We start from the raw sequence: 27921 nt of genomic DNA on the forward strand, positions 1-27921 counted from the left end.
AAGCTTTTGATGTACCAATAAATAGGCAGAAATGTAGCTTTTTTTGTCCTGTGCATCCTGAAGATCACCTTGGTTGCAGCTGAAAGTCTATGCTTGGCTTTAAATCCTGAATGGTTTGGGGATAGAATACAATTATTCTCGAGAAAGTCTTTCAGCTGGGAATTCACCATGTTCCCCAGAACTTCAGCAATCACAAAAGTTCAGGTTTAGAAAGGAAATTATCTAACTGTGATGGATCGCCACTCTTATGCAGCAGCTTAACGCATGGAGCTATCCAGTGTTTTGGAATCCCGTTGCTTATCAATGACATATTTAAGATAGGAAAAGATAGAGCAGCTATGATGTCAGCTCCTAATTTCAACAAATACAGACTCAATATATCCATGCCAGCTTCCTTCTTAATATCGCTCGATTTTATCAACTGTACAATTTTAGATTGTGCAATGTTGGCAAAGTTTAAGGGATAGTCCATAGACATTAAAGGGATAGTCCATAGACATTAAAGGGATAGTCCATCGACTTCCTTGTAGAGGAGTCATCAGGAACACTCTGTTGCACATCTAAAATTAGTTGTTTATCAAAATGATCCCCAGTTTTTGATCATAAAATAATTTAAGAATTACACTTTAGAGACTGATGACAATTTCTGTGGCAGGGCAGTCAGGTTTGCCGTCATAGGTGAATTCATAGGTATAATGCTTTTTGGAGATATTGGGATACTAAGACTTTCCTTTGTAGATTCATAATAAAAGCTTGATTTAAATGTGCTCATCAGTGTAGTGCATTTCTTTATTAGTGCCCTGAAAGACTGTCAGTCAACTTGGGAATTAACCTTCCCTGTTTTGGCCCTTTGTACATTTCATTTATGAATTTAATCAGACAGTTTCTCTGTGAACCAGGGATTATCTCTGCCTTTTACCCAATATCTTTTAAAACGAATCCCATTTATTACATATTGTTGAGAAAAGCTTATGGAAATAGGAGTAAGCCATCTCAACATCCGTTACACAATACATGGAACAGAACCCATTGTAAACATTCCATACAGTAACTCGTGCTTTTTGCTCTACTTCCTGTTTCTATTTTCCATAAACAAGATTGAAAGAACTTCAAGGCAACAGATTACTGTAATCGGGTCCAAAAAGAATGGACATTTTTAAGTTGACTATTTTTACAGAAAACAGTATCATCACCCGTTGAATACAGTATGATGAGATTTGTCTTCTGAATAAAGTGAGAAAAAGAAATGCAAACAACAAGGCTTTTCCTTGGTGAGTTTCATGGCTTAATTACTTCCGTAGCGTAGCCTAGTAACCCACAGGAGACCCTGTGGATTTAGGCTTGTGATTAGAGAAAGAACAGCACAAATAACCTTACCAAATGAAAACACCAGCGTGCAGCGATGTGCAGTTTGGGGGAGAATAAACTGCTAAGGCTTAGTATTTTAATTAAACAATTGCCCTTTCAGAAATACCACGATTAATTTATATTCTATTTCCTTTTTACAAAACATAATGCCGATTTCAATATGTTGTGTTTCATTCCCATTGGGGAAAGAAAGATGGCTACATCAGAATTTAAACATTGTAATCAGAATGATCCTAACTGACTGCTTGGTGCTTTTCTAATAATTGATTGCCTGGTACTGATTGCCCTCCTACCATCAGGCAGGTGGTACAGGTCTCTTCGTTCCCGCACCAGCAGGCTCAGTTTCTTTCCATCTGTTGTAACCCTGCTGAACTCTGTGACCCATCTCTAACCATACCGCCCCCCCCCACCTCTCAAGGACCTTGCACTACTCCCTTTGTACTACTCTGACAGCCTTGGAATGTCTGATGAGGAAATTTTCAGTGTTTGGTACATGTCTACCTCAGGAATCTCACTGCTACTATACCCGTTTCAGTTGCACATGCACCTTGCACATTCAATTTGCCTTTATTGCACATTTAGAATTGCCATTTTACAGTTGTTACATATGCATGTCTACCTCAGGGACCTCATTGCTGCTATCTCTGTATTCCGGTTGCAAATTTGCTACCTTACTCCTTCAGTTTGCCTTGATTGCACATTTACACTCACCTAAAGGATTATTAGGAACACCATACTAATACTGTGTTTGACACCCTTTCGCCTTCAGATCTGCCTTAATTCTACGTGGCATTGATTCAACAAGGTGCTGAAAGCATTCTTTAGAAATGTTGGCCCATATTGATAGGATAGCATCTTGCAGTTGATGGAGATTTGTGGGATGCACATCCAGGGCACGAAGCTCCCGTTCCACAACATCCCAAAGATGCTCTATTGGGTTGAGATCTAGTGACTGTGGGGGCCATTTCAGTACAGTGTACTCATTGTCATGTTCAAGAAACCAATTTGAAATGATTCGAGCTTTGTGACATGGTGCATTATCCTGCTGGAAGTAGCCATCAGAGGATGGGTACATGGTGGTCATAAAGGGATGGACATGGTCAGAAACAATGCTCAGGTAGGCCGTGGCATTTAAACGATGCCCAATTGGCACTAAGGGGCCTAAAGTGTGCCAAGAAAACATCCCCCACACCATTACACCACCAGCCTGCACAGTGGTAACAAGGCATGATGGATCCATGTTCTCATTCTGTTTACGCCAAATTCTGACTCTACCATCTGAATGTCTCAACAGAAATCGAGACTCATCAGACCAGGCAACATTCTTTCAGTCTTCAACTGTCCAATTTTGGTGAGCTTGTGCCAATTGTAGCCTCTTTTTCCTATTTGTAGTGGAGATGAGTGGTACCCGGTGGGGTCTTCTGCTGTTGTAGCCCATCCGCCTCAAGGTTGTGCGTGTTGTGGCTTCACAAATGCTTTGCTGCATAACTCGGTTGTAACGAGTGGTTATTTCAGTCAAAGTTGCTCTTCTATCAGCTTGAACCAGTCGGCCCATTCTCCTCTGACCTCTAGCATCAATCATTTTCGCCCACAGGACTGCCGCATACTGGATGTTTTTCCCTTTTCACACCATTCTTTGTAAACCCTAGAAATGGTTGTGGGTGAAAATCCCAGTAACTGAGCAGATTGTGAAATACTGAGACGGGCCCGTCTTGCACCAACAACCATGCCACGCTCAAAATTGCTTAAATCACCTTTCTTTCCCATTCTGACATTCAGTTTGGAGTTCAGTAGATTGTTTTGACCAGGACCACACCCCTAAATGCATTGAAGCAACTGCCATGTGATTAGTTGATTAGATAATTGCATTAATGAGAAATTGAACAGGTGTTCCTAATAATCCTTTAGGTGAGTGTACAAAGCCATTTAAATTGCCATTGGTACCCACATAACTTTTTATCCCACATACACTATACTTAATACTTCTACATATTCTGCCCTCGTCCATTTGCCTTCATTGCACATTTTATATTGCCATTTGTATGGAAGTTGCACATCTATACATTTCACTTGTTTAATCTAATCTAACAATATTGTGAAATTCTCCTTCATCCATGTGCAGGGATTATGTGTCACAACATTTAGTTGCCTTTTTTCTCCAGATCAGACTTGTACTAACAAACTTATTTTAATCCAGCCAAAGTGTGTGATGCTATAGCTACCTAAATTTGTTGCTATTGTGAGCTAACGTTACCTGCTCGGTGTAGCTAGTAATAGCAGTAACTTTAACTAGCTAGCGATCAGCAAATTCAATGCACATTAACAGTTAGTAAAATATGCAAAAATACCAAAAAATAAATACAACAAGCTTTGTGTTTAGCTTAGCCTTACGTGGTCAATGCGGCTCTGAGATGCAAAAGGACGGAAGAGAAAGAAACCCTATGGTTACTGTAAAGTATGTGGATCGTAATATGTACATGTGGCAAAAGGTAAAATTTAGATTTCACGTAAATATTTCAACCTGCCAAGAGGTTCTTACATCCTACACAGTACTAGGTATTACTCTAATGCACAGCCGCAACTGTATAACATTCCACATTCAATCTTTCTTTCAATTATTCTTTCCCTTTCTCTCTTTTTCACATGAACAATCTCAGGCCTATTATAAGAAAGCCAATGAATTTATTTTTCCCGTAAAGTTTTTTTTATTTCCTCAAGTCTCATCTAAGAAAACCTTTTATTTAAATCCCCTGCTTCCATCACTTATTGTGTGAACTCACCAAGGTGTTAAATTATATTTCTGGTAGCTTTTGATATCCATATTCATCAGGTCCTTAACATTCTTTGAGGTTCCGAAAGATTTCATGACTCCAGGTGGTTTGGATTATACAGGCCTTCCACTTGAAATTAGAATGGACCAGCCTGTATGAATACATTCAGCTCATTCTCAAAGTAACTATATTTCATGTTAGACACTCAATATTCATATCAACATGAAGGTGATGTATGCGCTTTCAAAATGTACTCTGATGTGGGAAAAAACCCTACAGCACCTGCGTTGCCTAACTGTAATGTCGCATTCAAGGTATTACGCATTCAAGGATTTAAAGTGGCTACTAATCAATTCTGGCTGCAATTGCTTATTAACAAATGGGCCCTTAAATGTTAATGTGCATTTGTGGGAGGCTGGAGGTCTGTTGATTAGACTGTTGGTCATCTGTGTGGCCAGCAGAGCCTTATATTTCCTAACACATCTGTATGTTTATGCTAACACATTCACCTTGTACGATTTAGTTAACATTTAAACAATTACAAAGTAGCAGAAGCAATGCCTCACACCATTATACTGACAAAATGTTTTCCAGGACCAAACAAGCTTACCAGATCTGTCATAGGAGTCAGTACTCATCCTTTGATTAGTTGAAGAAAGCAATGTGTGTTTGTGTGTGTGGGTGTGGCATGAGAATGAGATGGATTCTGAATAGAGGGTGAAATAAGTCTACAGAACTTCAATACTAATGTTCTGCTGTGATGGACAGATCTAGTAATCCTTTGAGAAGTACCTAGCATAAATCAGTTTTTCTACAGGATTCTCAAGTGCTTCTGAGATGATCTCTCATGCAGTTCTCTCTGCAAATTAAATTTATCTGTGCATCATTATGACGGCAACAACATACCCAAGCTCTCATTCACCCACTGACTACACATACCTATATTCTCTCACACTAAATTATTCATTAAGCAAGCTGACATATTTATTCACATATCAAATCAATTGTACATGCTCTATTCCATTTTCTGACAATTGAGGACAGAGTTGAAATTTGATATATTTTTCAAAGCATGACATTCACCCTGCCCTGCCCAGAAACAAAAGGAGGCAGTAAGATATCTCGAAATGTTGGTATTTTTTCATTCTTCTTTTCTAAAGAAATACAACTGTGTGAGTAAAAAGATTTCTAGCTCTGCTCCAAGGAATGTCAACAACTTTACCGGATGTGCATCAACTCTGAAAAATGTTGTGATTAAAGTCACAGCGTGAAAGAGCGTAAAAAAAGCTGCCACCATATTACTGCTCCATTCACACGTTGCCAAGGCCAAAGAATTCAGCAAAATGAACTAGGTCTACGTATATATTAAAAATGTGTCATCTTTATTTGGCGCAATTCCCATCGCACACCTTTCATACCTAAAAAAGACTGCATATAATTCATCAAATTGCCGGCATTTAGTGTGAATGGGATATAAGGGGTAATAGTAGGGCAGAGATTTTAAGCAGACTAGATTTCAGCCATATTCCAATGTGGAAAATACTGTGAATACTATTCCTCTTGCACTTACTGACCCAAAATGCTGGTGCAGGAATAGAGATGGATGAGCTGTCCTGAGTGGGAAAAATACAGCGAACATCAAGTATTTGGACAGAGGCATGTTTTTAAAATATCTGTTGATCTGTTTGCCTCAGATTGATGATATTTAGCACCCATGTTCAGGGATATTAGTCCCAAATGAGGCAATATCTCAGAAAGCACATTTATAATTTTGACTAACCTTGGGTGAATGATGCATCATGTAATAAAGATCCAGAATTTACTAAATGACTTGGCCCAGAGGAGGGTGCCTCATTTGTGTGGAACAACATCTTTATTGTTGTCTAAATTGTTGCAATAGTGAGTATTTTCTTTATTTACTTAGTGGAGAGGTAGGGATGTCACTAGTTTCCATGGAAACGTCCACCCCTTTTGGTGGAACTTTGTGACAGCCTTGGACTTGGCATTCCTCACAGGTGTTCACTCTTCCTGTCTGTCTCATGAGAGTACTGCTTTCTCAAGGGAATCCTTCCTTAACCCCCATTCTGTCATTGACATTTCATTTGAAAATCAACACAAAATCATATTTTATTTTTAATAAATCCAGAATTTAACTGTTTTCATTCAATCATCCTTTAGCCTTTGCAATGCTCAGTATTTGTGTGGTAAAATGAAGCAAAATCAAGATTTTTTAGTACACAGTTCTAATTGGCTTCTAGAATGGTCACGAGCTCATCTCCTTACCCAGCTAAACAGTCTTTGATCGATCATAACCAAATTAGCCTTGAAACATGCAGTTGGTCAAAATACCATCCCAGCCAAAAAGGGATAAATTCCAGACACTTATGCAAACAATTTAACCATTTTCAATGTTATTTCAATGGTAATGTGAAAATATCATTCAAAGAAATGGGAAAATCATGTTTTTTTACTGCACTGGGCCTATAAACTGTACTGATTCCCTTCCCTGCTTTAAAGTTAATGTAATAAATCTATCCATTTATTTTAACTTTATTGCTCACTTTATTGCTTAGTTTCTGGGACACAGTATGGCTGGCTCTGGGGGAAAAAGTTTGGTCCTTTGAGAGATAAAATGTAATTTCACAGTCAAGTTGCTGTGATATATGATTTCACAACAATAGAAGGAGCAGATATGAGTCCCAATCGGGTTGGTACTGGTGTAGCAGTACATCAGAGATGTGCCTCTTGGGGGGAATGGGCGGTGGCAGGTAGAAAATATTTTACAATGCCTGCAGGGGCTGTGGTGTCCACCACAATGACTGAACACAGTCTGCTATGAAATCTGACAATATGTGAAAAAAGGATCATTTCTACCCATAGAGATTAATTACATTCAAAACAAATCTCTGACAAGCACACCTCATTAAATAATAGCTTGATTGAGTTTAAATAATTAGCTGATTAGTAGAGATTCTAGGGAGACAATCAGGGCCCAGAGACAATGTGACGGTAATTCGGTACTGCATTGCAATACATAATTCTATACAATGTGGGTGTCAGTCTTGTCTCTTTTTGCCCACAAGACTCTGCTCAAACCCAGGCTCACACACACACACACACACACACACACCTCTTTTCTGCAGTGAAACAGATCAGCCAAATGAAAGAATCAAAACATAATTTATTCCAGTAGCTTTGCAGCCTATTTGGCGTGCTACAACATCACACACACTGTCAGGCAGAAACATGGCACGGCCTGATAAATGTCTCTCGCTTCATTAGCTACAATCTCTCACACCATAAAACAACAGGAGTATCACTCAGAGATCATAACACCACAGACCCACCCCGGGAAAGAAGGGGAGAGGAAAATCCATGCACCAGAATGCAAAATGAAAGCATTGGGACACTTTGTGGAACAATATCAGTTGCCTTTGTTCATTTCAAAGTGTTTTGTTTGGGCAAAACAAATCAGAGCCATGAAGTCAGCCAGCCCTAAACCTAGTTTCTTTGATACCAAGTTTATCTGTGTGTGTGTGTGTGTGTTTGTGTGGTCCATGTCTAATGATACATGTGGATATCAGATGTCCCCACAAAGATAATAATACCTGACAAATAAGTCCTCACATGGTTTTGTGGTTAGGAAAAGGGCTTGCTCTGTTATTATTGTGTGTGTACAGTACCCTCAGTGTCCATGGAGCTCAGAGTTTGCTGTTCTTCTTAAACTGTGAGACCAAGCCCAGCACTTGCTCTGTGGCTGTGATGCTTTTGTTGTGCATGTAGGCAGCACTGTTTGACAGGGTGTCCTGCAGGAAGTATCTGTAATTCACCATGATGCCACAGGAGTTGGCCACTCCACGTGGGCTGGTGTCTGCATGCCAGTTCAGCCTCCACATGGTGGCGCCGTTCTGCAGGTGGAAGTTGGCCACAGGGTTCAGGGCGTAGCCACGCCTCTTCTCTCCGTAGAGGTACCAGGCACAGAGGCGCATGAAGGGGCCCTCCAGGACGTGGACCAGGCGTTCGGAGCGGGTCCACTCACCAGTACTGATCAGCTTTCGCAGGGCATCCAGGGTGTTGGTACTGGTTGTGTTCGTGATGTCTGCTACCTCCCTCCACTCATGGTCAGTTAGTAGTTCCATGCGGCCCTCTTTCCGGTGCTGGCTGAGCAGGCCCAGAAGCCAGGAGGAGAAGCCTGGGATGGGAGACAGGCTGGAGAACTGGGACATGTGGGGAAACTCACTCTGCAGAAACACAAAGAGGAAGGTTACAGTACTGCGCAAAAGTCTTAGGCCATCAGCCTCAGTCTCTGTCCAGAAAATAGTTATAAGCTATTTATCTGGACAGTAAGTGTTTATTTGCATGAAAAAAATGATATCATTAAAAATGTAAACCTTATTCTCACAATAAAAATGAAGAAAACATAACTGATGCAGTGTAAGTTTGTGAAGTATGTGCACAGCATCTGGCAGAGTCTTACAATAAATGGTCTGGTAGGGCATGTCGCAGCTAAGAAACTATTCTTGGAGAAAGGAAACCAATACATTTTGCTTATTGCCTAACTGATATACAGCTGTTGAGTCTAAAACATTTGTCCATGACAGTGAATGAACCATTAAACATATTAGAGGCAAAGCAAGACAAGACAAAAAAGGTATAAAAAAGTAACAGTAAAGAAAAGGCAGGATAACACAGTATAAACATTAAATAATCAGTGGTTATGACATGATGAGATGAAATGTTGTTGATTATAGTCCCAAAAGACCATAATTGACTAAGGGCATGCTCAATAATGAACCCAGTATGAACACAGCACTCAGAAGAGCTTATCTCCTTGAACTACCAATCAAACCAAGAACTTTTGTTTCCCACTGCAAAACACATCAAGCGCCCCAATCAACCACATATCTGCCATTGTACTTGATAGAGATGAACGACCATCTCATTCTCTTGCTCTTCCCCCTGCCCTCCATTTTCGCTCTCCCTTTCAATACGTTTCAAGCTCTTGACTCTGGTCCAAAGCGCTCTGCTGTGCTCAATGCTGCCGGCTGGCCTGCCCACCAGTCTCTTTCTCTCCTTTCTCACCTGTCTTCACACGCTTTCTTCCCTGCCCTCTCTTTTTCTCCACCTGCCCTCTCTCCTCCTCTGTTATGCTGGCTCTAGCTTGTCACGGTTGATAAGGCACCGAGCTGTGTGGAGTGTCGATTCACTGGAGGCAGCGATGAGGCAAAGTGTGTCGGACAGACCCTGGAGGCAGATGTTGTAGTGTGCCTTCGACCACTCCCTTGCTACATCTCCCTTCTTTCTCATTCATTCCCGTGTATTTTCATCCCACGAGTCAGTGGATCTGAGATTAACCATGTCAAGAGGTCACTTTCCATTCATCAGATCAATTTACTGTAAAACCTTGATCAGCAGGCTTAAAGCTGGCATGCAATCGACAGAGGCTGACAGATAAGAACGGGCGCAACGAGAGGGCCCCGGAGTGTAATGCTGAAAGACAACGCCATCCTCCTCCTTTCTTCCTAAATCATACTGTGACCTTTTAGTTTCCTACCCATCATCTATCCATCATTGTGGTGGTCCCTCAGTGGAGCTTCTCTATTCAGCTTAATGTGGGGCATAACACTGCCATGGCACTGTACAGACACAGTTCTGAGCCAGCCGGGAGGCTCAACTTTCTTTGTTTTTTCTCAACTGATATCTGGAGTTATCAGGGAGACCACAACGGGAATAAAGCGAAAACTCATCGGCCACACGAAAAGGCTTTGTTGAAGAAAATCTAGTTTCGGCTTCAATTCAATATTGTCAGAGTTCAGACAGACTAGTGAATACAGATAACAAGTTCAAGCCCTACTGAACAATGTACATCCCTAGAACGCCACAGATCAATTTCGCCAATGTCAAGAGTGCGGAAAGATCCATGGTGAGGGTAGGATTCTCCGGCCAACACAAATGCTACTGAATGTAAATGGAGCTAGGGTACAATTCAGCAGGACACAGTGTTAAAAACCACTTACAGCACTCCCAACTTACAAACCTACAAGCATATAGTACACTAGACTACTAACTAACTTCACATCAAAAATCACTTCAAAAACATTTGAAAAGAAAGCTTATATTTATCACAACTACAGATTAAAATAATAAATTTTTCATGTTTTTTTCATGGTTAATTGTGGTTTAATTGTGATGCATTGGGTTACGGCTGGATGCCCTTTTTAACCTTACAGACAAGTCTGATATACAAACCCGATTCCAAAAAAGTTGGGACACTGTACAAATTGTGAGTAAAAAAGGAATGGAATAATTTACAAATGTCATAAACTTATATTTAATTCACAATGAAATATAGATAACATATCAAATATTGAAAGTGAGACATTTTGTAATGTCATGCCAAATATTGGCTCATTTTGGATTTCATGAGAGCTACACATTCCAAAAAAGTTGGGACAGGTAGCAATAAGAGGCCGGAAAAGTTAAATGTACAGATAATGAACAGCTGGAGGACCAATTTGCAACTTATTATGTCAATTGGCAACATGATCGGGTATAAAAAGAGCCTCTCAGAGTGGCAGTGTCTGTCAGAATTCAAGATGGGCAGAGGATCACCAATTCCCCCAATGCTGCGGCGAAAAATAGTGGAGCAATATCAGAAAGGAGTTTCTCAGAGAAAAATTGCAAAGAGTTTGAAGTTATCATCATCTACAGTGTATAATATCATCCAAAGATTCAGAGAATCTGGAACAATCTCTGTGAGTAAGGGTCAAGGCCGGAAAACCATACTGGATGCCCGTGATCTTCAAAGTGGAAAAGTGTTCTGTGGTCAGACAAATCAAAATTTGAAGTTCATTTTGGAAAACTGGGACGCCATGTCATCCGGACTAAAGAGGACAACCCAAGATGTTATCAGCGCTCAGTTCAGAAGCCTGCATCTCTGATGGTATGGGGTTGCATGAGTGCGTGTGGCATGGGCAGCCTACACATCTGGAAAGGCACCATCAATGCTGACAGTTATATCCAAGTTCTAGAACAACATATGCTCCCATTCAGACGTCATCTCTTTCAGGGAAAACCTTGCATTTTCCAACATGACATTGCCAGACCACATACTGCATTAATTACAATGTCATGGCTGTATAGAAGAAGGATCCGGGTATTGAAATGGCCAGCCTGCAGTCCAGATCTTTCACCCATAGAAAACATTTGGCGCATCATAAAGAGGAAGGTGCGACAAAGAAGACCTAAGACAGTTGAGCAACTAGAAGCCTGTATTGGACAAGAATGGGGAAACATTCCTATTCATAAACTTGAGCAACTAGTCTCCTCAGTCCCCAGACGTTTGCAGTCTGTAATAAAAAGAAGAGGGGATGCCACACAGTGGTAAACATGGCCTTGTCCCAACTTTTTAGAGATGTGTTGATGCCATGAAATTTAAAATATACTTATTTTTCCCTTAAAGTGATACATTTTCTCAGTTTAAACATTTGATATGTCATCTATGTAGTATTCTGAATAAAATATTTAAATTTGAAACTTCCACATCATTGTATTCTGTTTTTATTCACAATTGTACAGTGTCCCAACTTTTTGGAATCGGGTTTGTACATTATTTTAATTAAAAGAGCCATAGCTGGAACGCACTGGAAGGGAGTGCTTCATCCTCCTCTCAGCATTATTGGGGATGATGACTGATATCATTATACAGTATTTCACTCTGTTGGGCAGTTAATCCTGCCACTGTCCGCTATCACCCCCAAACACACCCCAGGGTCAGGTAGAATTGCAGGACTGGGAGAGTATCCTGTTTGATTACAAAACTCAAGAGTCTATGTACAATCAGAAACATGTGCTTGTCTAGATAATTACACAAATCCTTGCCATTATATGAACCCCTCATCCTACACAAACAGCTTCAGTTGCCCTATGGTTGTGGTAGACGGCCAGCTGTTTATTACCCAGGGCCAGTGATGCTTAGCTTGGAGATCTAATAACATAGTGGAAGTGAATGGAATTCATCAGGTGACATTGAAGCAAGTGACAGACATTGGAAAGGACCGAGCCAGGAGCAGGCTAATAAATCACTTGTTACGATGCAGAGGACCAGCCAACAAGCTCAGGAGATGTTCCACAGTGTTCACGGTCATGTGGGACCATGACAAGGACAGCAGCGGTAATGTGACCTCATTCTGCACCCACCTGCAGCTCCCGCACCACTCTCTTGATGAGGACGTTCCCCAGGTCCACCCCCTGTAGGCCGGCCTGTGTGGAGGAGATGGAGTAGAACACTGCCGTGTAGACTTTGTTCACATCCTCCTCCGAGTCCAGGGTAACAAACTCTCTCACGATACTCTATGGCACAGCAGAACCAACAGTCAGTTATCACATACAACTGCACGTCTCCACATAACGGCCAGACAAACATCTCATTGTATTCCAGTCTTTTCCGTATGAATCTCTCACCTGTATGTTATCAGAGATGCTCTCTGTGAGGGCCACATGCAGAACGACTAATGGCTCCCCTGGCATCGCAGCATGGGTGAAAGCATAGCAACGACGGTAAGGCCCCACCCTACGCTTTATATCGGTCCAGTTCCTCACAGGGTGGACAGCCTCATACCTGCCAGGACAACACAGAGTCAGGTGAGGGGTCAGAGTTTGCGTGCGAGTACACTGCAGATCTGTAATGTGTGTTTACTACAGGTGTCTTCTCACTGGCTAATCTTCTGCAGTATCTCGCAGGGGGACTGCCATGTGATCCTCTCCAGGCGCAGCAGGCCTACAGAGAACCACTCAGACAGCAGACTCTTCAGAGTGCCGTTCAGGTCCTGAAGGGGGAAGGAGCGGGACACAGGCACCACCATCAGAACTCGGAAGGAAAACTCTGGAATGTTCGAACCAACAACTCCATAGTTTGTGCGTCATGAGATGACAGACTGTAGCTGCTACTGTGTGGCCGGCACAATGTTTTTTATTTACCTCACAAAGAATATCTGCTTACCGCTGAAAGTGATGATTAAAACACATAACCTCAGCGTGGTAGAGCCCCAGCCCTCCCGTACCAAGGCCTGACCTACAGCCTTGAAATAGCACTGATTCGAAACACACAAAACTCATGCTTGTGCTGCGCCCCCCCCCTCCTCAATCTGTCACTATTGTAGCCCTAATAACAGTGATTGGCTCACTTCATTCTAATTTACAGAGTGGACTTTGTGTGTCAACACACCACAGTACCTAGTGACTGACAGCAGGATTAACAACATACAGCCTAACTTCCCTCACAAGCTGGAATCAATGGCATGGTTGTTAGATAATGCAGTGGTTCCATCTATATTACTAACAGTACCAGGGGTGTACGTTTTCCAAGGTATTTGTTAGCTTTTTTGGTTTTCATTATATCTGTTTATTACTTTATGTGGTCAGAGATAGGCCTAAGCTCAGAACGTCAATAAACACATTGCCATATGAGCAGATAGTCAACCTCCGAGGACAAGACTTCCTTATGATGAAGCGGTCTTACAAAAACTGCACACATATCCACACCATTACACCTGAATGAACTCAGACATACTATATGCTGTCCAGATACATCAGCCTCTGTCTTGTCAACAGCCCAACATCTCTTTGTCCATTACAAATCAATGTACCTACTAATCTATTGTGCACTAAAGTAACACTCCTGCCGATAAATGCTTGGCCTACGTACCAAATCTGATTCATATCCCTGTCAACGCAGCTAAAGATTCTTGTCAATTCTTAATACTTTATTATTAATATATCCTGCTGAATTTCTCCGTGAAAATACACTACTACTGTATAGAGTGATTCCTCACTGGCAACTTATAACACAATATTTGATCCATTGGATACAGGTGCATCTCAGAAATTAGAATATTGTGGAAAAGTTCATTTTTTCCCCCTGTAATTCAAATTAAAAAAGAACTGGACCATTGCTCAGTGGCTCATCAAAGCAACCTGGACTTCCATAAGACCTCAGCAGTGACACAGGTTGATTTCCTCCATGCCACGCCAAATTGATGCAGTAATTCGTGCAAAAGGAGCCCTGACCATGTATTGAGTGCATAAATTGACATACTCAGGAAACCATTCCAGGTGCTTTGAGTTAATTAGCTGATTAGAGCTCTTCTCGGGTCAACATTCCTGTATTATACATTTTGTTATTCTAATATTTTTAGATACTGGATTTTTTATTTCCATGAGCTGAAACAAAAAAGGCTTGAAATGTTTCACATTATGTGTAATGAATCTAGAATATATGAATGTGTCACTTTTTGATTTGAATAACGGAAAAAAAATATCTAAAAGCATAATGAATAGTGTGTCAAAAGTTGGCGTATTGACAACATTTCAGACTTAACCAGGAGTCCTTTAAAACTTTACGGACCATCTGTAGGTGCTTCAAAGCAACAATGGATGTCCTACGTTAATCTTGCTGCTTGCTATTTAATGTGTACAATCTAGATTCAGCTAAAATTTTCTTTACAATCATTTTTGAATATTAAAAAAACACTCACATTAATTAAAGTTCCACAGCGGCACATTTGCAAAGTTAAGAGCCATCATCCAATTTATAACTATTACCAACAATAGCTATTACAATAACTATTACCAACAATGAATGTGAAAAAAAACTATATTTCCTCTGGTCAGCCTCTGCTGGTCGTGTGGGTATGAAGTGCAATGAAGTAAATGGAGTATAAAACGTATTACATTTGGAGAGATACAACTCTGTAACTTTGACATGACAGAAGAATGTATATTGTTGAAATATTTGTCAAATCAAAAACATAAAAATGAAACATTCATGTTTGAAGAGCAACAGGGATCCCATTAATGCATGCCAAGAGGAGCAACAACAACACAGTCTTGCTGTTGCCTGAACCCTAGACTGTTCTGTGTGAACAGACAAAAACTGAAATCACCCAACCGTTTTGGTTTTTATTCAAACAGGGCCAATCCATTGGATGGGGAGAGCAAACTCTTTCAGCTTACTGCCCCTGCCCTACCAGAACCAGAGATGCAACACCTCTGTGGATTAGGTGCAGTAAGCACAATGCAGTTACCCAGTCTGGATTTTAAAAAAGACATGCCTGTATGAGCTGTGCGGCAACCAATTATATTTAGAAAAACTGAATTTCTTGATTGGAGTCCATCTGTGTGCAAATAAGGTGCTTTACATGATTTCAGGTTAAATACACCTGTCTCTAGGTGGTTTGACAGTTGGTAACTACCATTCCTGACAAAAACAACATCATGAAGACAAAGGTACATTCCAAGCAAATCTGGATTTATTTGAAAAACCCCAGGCATGGATAGGATATAAGCCCATTTCTAAGACAGTGAATATCCTTGGAGCACATCTCCTCTCATGATCCTTGGAGCACAGTAAAGTATATGGCGCAACTGTGATTCTGCATAGAACAGGACATCCTGAAGAACTGAGACTCCAGGTGAAAAGGGTAGTAGTCAGTCAAGAGCCTATGGCAACCATAAATGAGTTACAGTCTTCCACGACTGAGCTAGGAGACACTGTACATACTGCAACAAGCCCGGGTGGTTCAGAAAGGTGGCCTTTATGGCAAAAGGAAAGCCAGTGTAGAAAAGCCATCAAATAAAATCTAGAGTTTGACAGAAGGCATCTGGGAGCCTGTGAGACCATAACTGAGCTTTTTGGCCTCAGTGGTAAGCAACAGCCTATGTTTGGCACAAGTCTGACACAGCACATCATCTTGAATACACCATCCTTAACATGAAGCGTGGTGGTGGTAGCATCATACTATGGGGATGCTTCTGTGCATCAGGACCTGGAAAGCTTGAGTACTGTAGATAGAGGGCAAAAGGGATGTAGCAATGTACAGAGTAATCCTAGAAGTAAAGTCTGAAATAGACCTGGGACTTGGGAAAAGATTCAACTTCCAATGGAGTGAATTAAAAACAAAGAATAAATAAACACTGTCTGGGAGTGGCCCAGTAAACACCTCAATCCAATTCAGAATGTGGAAACAATTGCTGTTCAACAAAGGTCCCCATCCAGCTTCAGCATGATGAATGGGCAATAATTGCAGCATTCAGATGTGCAAAGTTAGAGACTTATCCAAATAGACTCAACGGGATGAATACTTATGAAATCAATTACGTACATATTTTTCAATTCTATAGTATTTTTGTGTTGATCATTGGCAAAAACTCCTCATCCAATCCATTTTGAGTTAATGTAACACAAATTGTAGAAAAGCCCAAGGTGCTTGTATAGTTGAGAGCCACTAGTAGTCAATCTTTTGAAACCGACTTGGTCATGCAGTAACTCAGTCGCACTTCTATTTTAATAATCACAGCCATATTATAATAAACAACTGTTTTAATTGGATTGATTACTTTTTAGTATTGCATTAAAGAACCAACAAATACTTACAAAAAAAACATAGCATCAAAAAACTATTTACTTGGCCCTGACTGTAAACAAATATAAACAGTCTAGAAATTCTCAAGACCATAATTACCAAGGTTCTGTCGAAATGTCACTTGGAAATCAACAATACATGTTTTCATTAAAATTATTTTATCATTTAGCAGATGCTCTTATCTAGACTGACTTACATTCATCTCAGGATAGCTAGGCTGGACACCCACACAACACAGTAATAGCGATTACATTTTACTTAATGAGGTATTTATACTATGGGTCTTCCAGTTTAATATTACTGTAACAATTTCCTTCTTCATCTGAGCACATAATTACCTGTAGGCTGTGAAATAAAAAGAATAACCGGGATTAGATGTTCGAGATATATCTGTCACACTGTCATGCGGCCTACTGGAACAAAAGGCACAGTTAAGTGGGAACTAAGGAGGAGCTGTCCTGGTGTACCTTGGATAATGTGGCATTGGTTCTGGTCATGTTTCGTTTGTTGCCTATCACAGTTTCCTTAACATTCCATATGCAAGCAACTATGAAACGTAGCAGCAGTGTATTCAAATATTTAACGCTAATTACTAATTTAACATGTACTGCACCAATTAAATATGTTTGAGTATTTTAATAATACTAATGTTTTTCCAAAGGCTCAAATTATTGTCATATCCATGCCAGCTAGAGAGGGAGAGTTAAAACATTTTATTCATGTATTTTTTTTTATTCTAGGTTCCACTAAACCTGTGATTTGAGTATGAAGTACCGAGTCATACTTTCACTCTAAAATGATCCATCTTTTTACAATAAGGGAACTTTTCTTTCGACTTCCGTTGTAAATTACTATCATGAATATAAAGAGCCTATCTTTCTGTCCATGCACACATTCCAACCGGAGTGGCTTTAATTTTACCTCACTGTTGCATTTTGTATCCCTACAATGTTCTAGCAAAAATAAGAAAGACATTGGTACAGTACAGCTATTCTTGCCATCTGCACTGACATTACCACCTTTGCTAAAGAAACTCCTCTGGGTGATTGCCCAACAGAAATAATATTCACTTCTGCTTTGGTGATATGGGTAAAAGTTCAGAAGACCATGCCCTATGATTTGTGAGGTACGTCATGGTAATTATATATAAATAACTTTGTTGTTATATTCATATAACAAATTGTCAACATTTGTCTTTTATACAGTTACCCCATATTATTTTTAAAGGCTTGGGTCAATCCCAGTTTCTTCACTAGGGCAAAAGTCAGGAGAGCTTAACTGCTTTAGCAGCAGCTGAAATGGGACACCCTTCACGTCATACAGTACTGTACACAAAGCCTGCACCTGATTTGCCTTTCACACACTAAACTTTCAATTGCATTGGGCACATTACATTAGGCAGAAATAACCTATTTTGTCGGTTTTATTATGTGTCATTTAAGACGGCGGTATTTAATCTATTTTTTTGGAAAGCAACGTGTTTAATGTTACAATACATAATACAATATATTCAGTAGAACTTGAGGTTTTTGGGAAGATTTTAAGTCAGGTAACTGTAATTCTTTGGTGTCTATCTATGACAAATACATCAGTCGATTGAAGGGATGCACATGTCAAATATTTCCAAAACGCGTAACGGAGTTGACATTAGCGGACCACCATAGAACACTGTAAACATGGCTTTACCCGAATATGAGGGCTGTCGTTTGTCTTAGACGATATCATTTCAAGAAGATCGGCACGTAGGTCCACCAGAAACTTCACTCCACCCTCGACCCGGCTTATATGGTTAAGCAACTGTTTATATCGAGGAGTCAGACTGTATCGCAGTCTGTCTTCTACTTGCAGTATTGTAGCCAAGTCCCTTTGCTGAGTGTCGGACAGCTTCCCAGCTAACTCTGAAACTCCTTTGTGGTCCACACCAAAATCAAGTGACAGCTTTGCCAGTAATTGTGATTTCTCTTCTTTTTCTAAGCTTTTGTAAAAATGCATAAATTCCACACTGTTCGATTCAGGGGGAGGGGGTGACTTCTCTCTCGTCTCGTATGTAGGTAACGGTATAACAACCCTTGTCAGTATTTCCTCCATGGATGTGACAGGGCCAGGGGCAAAGGTAGACCGAAAGCACACTGTTCGAAAACCCAAGGCCTTTAGTCGCAAAGCCGTTTCCAAAACACTTCGTTGTCGCCAACACGTTACACTACTGCGCAACGCACAAATTATGGGCTGAGGTATCATCGCAATCTGGAAGTTCTCTTTACTGTTGTAAATCGTCCCACCCGCTTCACAACCAAATCATTTCCGGTATCTTGTTAAAGTGACAGTACACCACTTAAGGAGCTGAATGAATCGGTGCAACAATGGGGACGCGCATGCGTCAAGAATATCCATAAACATTTGCAACAGCATGCAGCTGCAGCACCACAGACTCGGCTATAAGTCATACTTCCGTTTCGTCATTTCCAGACTCACTCCTCGCAATTTCCAACTGAACTCACACTTGAGTAACCTTAGTAACGTTTGGACAATTCCCCCGTTGTTTATGTCCGTTTCATAAATTACCTTACATCTACCTCTTGCTAAAACTAGCTTGTTAAAACCATTATACCAATGGAATTTCACGAAGGCCACAACGGCCATTGCAAGAGAGCTAGTTACCGATAGATAGCTGATATTAGTGCTTAACTGGATCAAACTTCTTTGTTTTGGAGGGTGTGTTCATGAGCAACTGGGACAATTTTTTTTTTGTCCCATACACAATAATGTGGTTATTTTATGTAAGATGAGATTATTTATGCTGTTTACATCCATGTTTGAAAATATCAAATAAATATTTGTCAAAGAAAATGCCATTCAATATTTTATCCAAATTGTGCAGCTCTACTTACACACAATACAATTAAAACTTACATCTAAATTATAACAATATGATTTAGAATACATTTGCATAGCAAAAAGTATTATTCAACCCACTAACAATATCCATAGAATCACTTCAGATAGTCATAAACTGTTTCCTATGTTACGGCTATCCCAACTAAACATTCTGTAATGTTATTGACTGTGAATATTACATGTACATTACTAGTATTAGCTTATCAACAGTATCTCTGTTTTTTATGCTAGACACCAAACCAACTTTATTTCACATGTTTATACCATCCTAACTGAAAAATTGGTATAAAAGGCCATACCAATTTTTTGTTGTACATCGACAATGATTATATTATTTGCATAGATAAAATGATCAGACAAACAATTTCCCAAGCATTCAAGCTCAACACCAAATCAACTCTTAAAACTCCTAATTCTTAAAATTATTTCAGTGAGATAACTTGAATAAATAAACTATTAAACAAGAAACAAGGCAAGCCTAGTTCAACCAGCACGCAACAAGAAATGCTGCCCTCTAAGGATTCAAACTCAGGTCACCTACATGAATAGCTGTGTCATTAACCACTACACCACAGAGCTGTACGTTTGCTAGGTGTCAGTATAGCCTTGTGTCTATCCTGAACAAATCCTCTTTTGCCACTGGTCGTTTTAACAGTTAATTGGCCATACGTGAATGACATTGATTCAGTTAAACTGACTAACGTTTCTTTCTAAGTTTACCTCCACCACAAATAGCGTCTATGTATGGTGTATTAACCAGTAATAAGCTTTACTGTTTTTTATTCTTTCATGGCAAAACAACATACATTTTTCTTTCATTCGTGAATTACATTTACACAATAACTATCAATAAAGGCGACGATAACTAACTTTTTCATCAAGTGAAAAGACGAGAGAATCTTGTCGTTGCCCTCAATAGATTCGAACTTAGGTCTTCCACATGAGAGGCTCTGTCTTTAACCACGACACCATGGCATTACACGTTTCATCAGTCGCTAGACTCCATTGAGGATTGTGTTAAACTGATTAACATTTCTTACCGTCTATTAACTGTATGGCTATTGCCACTGGCCATTTTAACAGCTCATTAGCCAGTAATAGGCTTACTAGTATCTACTCTCTACTAACTAACTATTGAGCAATTGCTAGCGAAACTGAAGATGAACTTTTCCATGCCAGAAACAGTCGCAATATAACCATATACAGTTTCAGTTATACTTACTATAACATAACTACTGTATGTTGTAGCCAGCAAAGTTTTCGTCTATACAGAATAACTCATAATGTGTACTTCGCTTCGCCTGTGAGGAGATACGAACTCGGGACCTATAGTTCACAGGTCTGCTTCACTAACCACCACGCTATTTAACAAGGGTCGGTCCATCGGTCGGTCAATCTTCTTGGCTGACTCTGGCAAAAAGCACTCTGCAAATGGGACACATTTCTTCCCTTACAGCCCAGGGCATCTTGTTGAGGTTCACCTGTCGTGAAAATCACTAAATGGGAAAGGCACAAAGACTGTAGATTATTTTCACAAGTAAAGCTTTATTCAAGATTTGCAAAACTGGAGCAGTTAACAACACTCAGCAGAGTCAGTTCAAAAGCTCTCCGTTGAAGGTTGAGCTCAGGCCTATATACATTCAGTACAGCCCAATGTGTCACCCTCCTTTACATGGTTTGTCTACATGTCTCACCAGCTTCTCTGTGAACTTTGGCTTAGAAAGATAACAAGATGTCTACAGCCCTTGAGAAGTTTAACCAAAACTATAGCTATCTGTTGTAGGCACATCCTGTACAAGTGAGCAGAGCCGAAACACATAATGGCCTTACTAAATGACTGGATAATACTTAGAATAGGCAATATGATATTATTGTACTATAGAATAAGAACATACCACACACCACACTTAAATCAAGAACAGAGGATTAGAATGAGCATGCTTATTATTTACAATACTACACAAAACAGCATAATACAAAAATAGGTGAAATGCAGACAGATTACTGTCATATATCAATGAACTGTGATCTAACATATTATAATGCTGTACCTCTTTTACCCTGAACACAAGTTTGATAAGTGAATATACTTTTTATTCCTAACTTACATTTAAAATGTCAAAAACATTTAATAATACTTAAGAGTATAGTATGATAAGTGTTGATTGGTACCTGAAAGTTGAATTACTTTTCTGACTATTTAGAAAATACTCTCCAGCCAGCCAAAGTGGGCCAGCTTTTAAAATTCCTGTGTGTTCACAAGGATTTACAAGTTACCAGGCGGTGAACTGAACATAATGTGAATCAAATTTATGTGGCCCGCATGCCTTGTGTTTTACTGGCACAATATACACCTAGATCCCCGACCCAAATCTGGCGCACATACAGTCCTTATCTTGAGTATCTGGCACAGTTCTGGCCCACAAGCACCAACCCTGACTGGTGATGTACTGATATGGCCCAGAACTGACTGCCAACTGGTGGGGAGGATTTGGGGGGGGTTGATCCCCTCTTAAGGAACAGTGTATCAGTGTTCCAAAAATGGAACACTAGCGACTCAATCTGCGTCATGTGACAAAAATAACGTTAGTACAGAGAAAATCTGATTTTGTGATATGTAAGTGCAAAAGGCTTGGAATCTTGGGAATCTAACTAGTGTCCATTTAAAAATAGCTATAACTGCAGCTGAACATTATGGCCCAGTTATTAAGACTTGCACCCCCCACCCCCCCAAAAGAAGTAAAAACAACATATTCATGTCTGGAAGAATCATGTAATATGATTTCAGACACCCCTAAAGTGGACCATACCATTCCATAACCATGACGTTAGTCTAATCTGCCTGCCTCTCTCTGCATCACTCCCAACGTCGCAGTGGCTTTAAGGAAACCCACCCTACTACAGCAGGTAAACCTGAACTATGAAGCCTTTCCTTCATTCAATATAAGGTTGGCGATATACAAAAAGCGTCGAAAGGAGCCAGCTGAGGTGGTTCGGGCATCTGGTAAGGATGCCCCCAGGACGTCTCCCTAGGGAGGTGTTCCAGGCACGTCCAGCTGGGAGGAGACCTCGTGGTAGGCCCAGGAATAGGTGGAGAGATTATATTTCTACACTGGCCTGTCAGTCAGAGCTGGCAAATTTGGCTCAGGAAAGGGAAGTTTGGGGTCCCCTGCTGGAGCTGCTGCCCCTGCGACCCGATACCAAATAAACGGATGAAGATGAGATGAGATATACAAAAATTTTAACTTTATGGCAGAGACAATTACACACAGTAGCCTATTATACTGCCATAGAGTCAACATTTCTGTGTATAGCCAACTATATATTGAATGAATGAATATGTCTTCATAGTTTCTGTATACCTGTAGTATGCATGGGGGTTTTAATTAATGGCACACAAAAGACGCATGAGTGATGTAGCGCAAAGTCCAGGCAAATGTTGGACAGTTTTTGTGCTAGTAAGATGTGTTGTGATGCTCTCTCTCCCTTCAATGGAGTCCCTTGGTTATGCTAGCACGTTTAAAATACTGAAATATTAAAAAGATCTGGCTTAAACTGCATGGAAATGAAATGATAGAACATTGCTAATGTGTTCCTGAGTATTGCCATTGGTTATGTTTGGCAAAAATGGACGTTACTTCTGTCAAATCTGTCTGAGATTACCCCTCATTTGCATATCTTCTGACAAGCTGTGTCTCAATGGCTTGACATTTCAGCCAAGGAGAGTCGATCCAAACCTCTGTGGTAAATTTAAGACTGATTAGATTTGTTTTTTTTTTGCATTAGGCTACTTTGAAGGCTGAAACATTTGCCTAGCTACTACTTAAAGGCATATACCACCCAAAAATCAAACAAAATCATCAACTGTTTTCTTACCTTGAAAATAGTTTAATAGTCTAAGGAAACAGCTGACAAAGTTAGATTGTTGGGTGGTCTAGGCCATTAATGTTAATCAAGCACTAGCCTAGATGCTGAATGGTAGTAACACATCTGCCGACCTCTTTGACATGTTGATAGTGTCTTTGGGTCTGGTATTGTGTGGGTTTGTGTTTGAGTAGAAATTATGGTCTACTGTTGTAGTGTGTGTTGGTCTGACTTGCTGTCAGTTTTGCACTAGGATACTTTCTTGGTGACCCCAGACTACAAAGATTGTTGTGTGGTTTGTGCCCCATGAGCTGGTGTAATGGATTGGATTTATCATCAACTACAGACCGCGGACATTACGTTAAACAAGCAAGATACTGTAAGGATTGCAAGACTTCAGTTCCCTGAAGCACGTGCCTGCGCTGTACTGGGTTGCCTTCACGCCCTGGAGAAAAAGTTTACCCCCTCCAACTGTCATTGTTTAATTAGCACTCTGGTTACATTCCCTCTGTGAATTGTTTTTTACCTTCTCACTGCACGGTTGTGTTCCATATTCTGTGTCTGTCCAGAGACCGACTCTGTGCCTTTCTCTGCTCCATGTAGTTGTGTTCCCTGTCTAGACCTCGCTTGTGGTGGTTTTGCTCTGCGTTAAATGACTCACTTGGTGTGTGCCTGGTGTGTTCGGCTCAGAATGTGCTTTTGCTGTTCCGGGCCGTCTCAGTTTGTGTGATTTCAATCGCCTGCTGCGCCTGGCCTCTCTTGTCGGTGGGTTTGTTCTTCTGCAGAGCTTGTAGTCCATCATGGGCTTCTCTGCTGGGCTCAGTTTGTCTGCTCCATCTGCTTTTGTAGCTTCCAAAAGATGGAGGCTTGGGTGGACATGTGCTAGTCACCGTGTTGATTAATGGCATTTGGCCAAGTACATTTCTGCCACTTTGTTCTTTGGTTGCTATGGCCATGCTCACCTGGAGGAATGAGTAAAGAGGGAGTAAGCAATCCCGGCATGTATGTGCCGTGGTCTGCCTTTGTGCTGGGCCAAGGTTTTGCCAATGCATGTGTCGGCTGTGTTGCAGATCAAGACCATACCTGACGATTCCAACTGCCAGTCTGATAACCATCCACACACAGCCCCCCACACCACCACCCCGTTGAACCTGTCCTTGTCCATCTGGTCATACTTCTGACCTGAATTAAGTTTTATAGACTCTGGACACAGGGAGGGTGTTTTGTAAAAGCACTTTGTGACAACTGCTGATGTAAAAAGGGCTTTATAAATAAATGTGATTGATCAGTGTCTCCCTCGGTCTTGTCTTATTCCTTTTACCTGTGGTTGAGGGATGGAGAGGTTTCCCCCTAAATTTCTGATGAGGGTTCCTCTGCCTCTCCATTTAGCCACTCTGCCGGCTCGTCAGGGTCAGCGTGTAATTTTTTCCTTTTCCTTTTTGGGGTTCTGTCTCAACTGCTGGGAGTGGTTGTTAGAGATGCGCCTGACTACATCTGTGCTTGGTGATTGGGGTGTTGGACTTCTCTGTCAACACATGGACGGTTGGCATTTGTTACGTCATTGGTGGTACCAACGCCCCTCTGCATTTCTTCACACCTGGCATGGGACTTGCTCATCCCTGGGTCCACTGTGACCTCTTAAACACAGAAGCTCCTTCATCCAGTCCTGCCCATGGCCCCGCATTCCCACTGTGATGTGCTTCTGCAGATTTCATCCATGTCTAGTTCTGTCATTCCCACTCTGAGAGTGGTGATTGCTTCACTACTGTGGACACTGGCAATGTCTGTTGCACTTCTGGTGGAGGCTCTGGTTGGTAATTGATGTGGCAGCTGTTTTTGTTCCGGCTGCTCATGGTACCTTTTTCCGCTTAGCCGATTCAGCCCACCGATTTGGTTAACATCGGTTTGGAGGATATTAGGTTCTGTTTTTTGCTTTAGCCCACAAGCATGATGTGTCTTTGGTTGTGTTATTTCCTTGTCCTCCTTTTTCAGTCTCTCCCTACCTTCACGCTCCGGTCGGGGGAGCTCAGCTCCATTGGGGCTTAGTGGGATCTGAATGCTCATTTGTTTGGGCAATTGGCTGGTTGTGGCGGGCTCTAGTGACTCTAGTGTTGAGCTTCCTGATTCTGTCCCTATGGGTTCAGTTTTGGGTCTCGAGTTGACGTTGGTTCTCTGCCATACGTTCTTGTCCGTTCACAGTTGGTTTGCAGTTTTCTGTTCCCTTTCCCCAATTGGTTTGTAATGCCGGTCTGCATTCATGTCTGCCTTTGTTTCCTGTGATTGATGGCTCCCATAGAGGCCGTTGTCCCATTTGGCTATGGTGGATGTGACCGGTTCAGCTCTGCTACTGGCTGTATATCTGATCTTGTCACACCACCTTCATTGGTCTTCTCTAGATGTCCCCCTCGCTTGCCCATGCTGTACTGATTTTACAGGGGGCTTCTTTGGCCTTTGAGTTTCACGTTGCTCTTTTTTTCATGGACACCTTCCTTATGGGGTGGGGGGTGATAGAGCTTTCGATGCTTGGTCAGGTCCAATGATGGGATAGTGGAGGTGTGTATTGACAGTTATGGTGGGACACTTTCTACATTTTGGTTGATGGTGGCACACTCTTTGTGGGTTGGGGCACTTGCGACCTCTTTTCACTCTGTGCTGTTTCTCTCTCTTGGTCTCTTAACCTAGGCATTGATCTCCCCTTGGAATGGTGGCTTCTTCCCTCAATTGATGATGCTAATAGCACTATGCTAACAACACAACAAAATAGCTGCTCTGCAATGCACTCAAACTCATTCCAATTCCAATTATGTCTTTCCATGTACATTAGAATATTTGTATGTACCATTCATAGGCATATTACACTTACATTATAGTATTCAATAGTTCTACCCATATTGTTCATATTACCCATTCTATATTTTTTTTAATTGCTGCTAGTTTACATTTTTATGGAAATTGGTAATATGGAGAATTGGTAATATGTGCCATTTGTAAAGAACATGATTGAGCAGGCAAAACACCTCTTTTATTTCTTATGGGATTCACATTCAACTGTAGGTCATAACAGAATGGCACAATCATAAAACAAAACATGGCAAAAAAAATAACTGACCCCTGTTCAAAAGTCTGCATACCCTTAGTTCTTAATACTGTGTGTTATCCCCTTTAGAATCAATGACAGCGTGCATTCTTTTGTAATAGTTGTCTATGAGGCAAAATGCCTCCAAGTCATGCAAAGTCTTTGGTCGTCATGCATGAACCGCACGTTTGAGATCTCCCCAGAGTGGCTCGATGATGTTAAGGTCAGAAGACTGTGATGGTGTGATGGTAATTCCATCGATCGACACTCTTAAAGGAGTAAGATACAGAGACAAAATTCTCTAGGCACCATTTTAATATAATTTGCAAATAAGAGAGACGCGTCAACTGCTTACAAACATAATCGTCCGAGGAGTCTCTAACTCAATACATGCGCAATCCGTATATATTACCTAGAAAAAGGGGTGTGGTAAGTTGCTAGCCATCTGTCTTGTGTCACATAGGTTTTACCCAAAGGGCTGGCTGTCCCCCCACTTTATCCTTCCTGCCATAATGTTTACTGTTGTGTTTACCTAAAGGGGCAAGCTATCCTCCCCCACATGGGTAACCTTTTCAACTGTAGGAGAAGACTCACAGCATCTGGACAAACAACATAATAGGCAGATTTACGATTAACCCTATAATCTACTGGTGCCGGTCAAGGATGCCCCCCTAGGACAAATACCAGAACCCCTCCCTCACGCTCCTCTACCTATCTAAACATGGGTACTCAGTACTTTAACTAGTAACTCATTCATACATGCATAGGACCAAGAATACATCAGTTCAAGAATTTCCACAACAGATGGCCACTACAGAACCTTCACCTTTTCTGCTGTAACCACTGGAGGGTCAACTTGGCCTTGTGCTTGGGGTCACTGTCGTGCTGGAAAGTCTGAGAGCATCCCATGCGCATCTTTCGTGCAGAATGCAAATTGTCTGCCAGTAATTTCTGATAACATGCTGCATTCATCTTGCCATACATTTTCACAAGATTCCCTGTGCCTTTATAGCTCACACACGCCCAAAATATCAGTGAGCCACCACCATGCTTCACAATGGGGATGGTATTCTGTTCACTATAGACCTGGTTGACCGCTCTCCAAACATAGCGCTTATGGTTGTGACCATAAAGCTTTATTTTGGTCTCGGCACTCCAAATTAGTGTGTCAGAAGCTGTGAGGCGTGTCAAGGTGTTGTCGGGCATATTGTAACCAGGCTTTTGTGTGGCCTTAGAGCAGTAAAGGCTTCTTTCTGTTAACTCGACCATGCAGCTCATTTTTGTTCAAGTATCGTTGTATTGTGCTCCTTGAAACAACCACACTGTCTTTTTCCAGAGCAGCCTGTATTTCTCCTGAGGTTACCTGTGGGATTTTCTTTGTATCCTGAACAATTCTTCTGGCAATTATTACTGAAATCTTTCTTGGTCCACCTGACCTCGGCTTGGTGTCAAGAGATTCCTGAAGGTTCCACTTCTTAATAAGGGATTGAACAGTACTGACTGGCATTTGCAAGGGTTTGGATAT

General features: G+C 41.0%; 2 protein-coding genes across 5 annotated transcripts in view; one reads left to right on the forward strand and one right to left on the reverse strand.

Annotated features, from left to right (window-relative positions):
- Positions 1-7300: 7300 nt before the first annotated feature.
- On the reverse strand, positions 7301-18860 carry mlycd (malonyl-CoA decarboxylase). Its single transcript, XM_010884160.3, has 5 exons — positions 18248-18860; positions 12855-12967; positions 12603-12759; positions 12339-12491; positions 7301-8380 (listed from the first exon to the last, which is right to left on the reverse strand). Exons 1-5 carry the CDS (start codon positions 18797-18799, stop codon positions 7841-7843), a joined length of 1515 nt encoding a protein of 504 aa, XP_010882462.1. The 5' UTR covers positions 18800-18860; the 3' UTR covers positions 7301-7840.
- zgc:173742 (DNA topoisomerase I mitochondrial) overlaps positions 17628-27921 on the forward strand; it is a 43850-nt gene continuing 33556 nt past the window's right edge. For 2 of the 4 annotated variants that reach the window (XR_003777454.2, XM_029115030.2), the window contains exon 1: positions 17636-17697. Coding sequence is in view for 1 of the 4 variants with exons in the window: in XM_029115030.2 (XP_028970863.2) it covers positions 17676-17697 (22 nt within the window). In the remaining 3 variants the exon portion in view is untranslated. Of the gene's footprint in view, positions 17698-22302; positions 22364-27921 lie in introns of those variants that run through there. The other 2 variants (XM_029115033.2, XM_029115035.2) reach the window with 2 other exon arrangements.

The sequence above is a fragment of the Esox lucius genome, chromosome 19, assembly GCF_011004845.1.
Source record: "Esox lucius isolate fEsoLuc1 chromosome 19, fEsoLuc1.pri, whole genome shotgun sequence".
NCBI lineage: Eukaryota > Metazoa > Chordata > Actinopteri > Esociformes > Esocidae > Esox > Esox lucius.

Coding starts and splice junctions, on each gene's coding strand:
- mlycd (XM_010884160.3), bottom strand. CDS start 18,799: ATGATACCTCAGCCCATAATTTGTGCGTTGCGCAGTAGTGTAACGTGT. Junction 12,760..12,854: donor ATACTGCAGAAGATTAGCCA/GTGAGAAGACAC, acceptor TTGTCCTGGCAG/GTATGAGGCTGTCCACCCTG. Junction 8,381..12,338: donor GAGTGGTGCGGGAGCTGCAG/GTGGGTGCAGAA, acceptor GTGTTTCTGCAG/AGTGAGTTTCCCCACATGTC.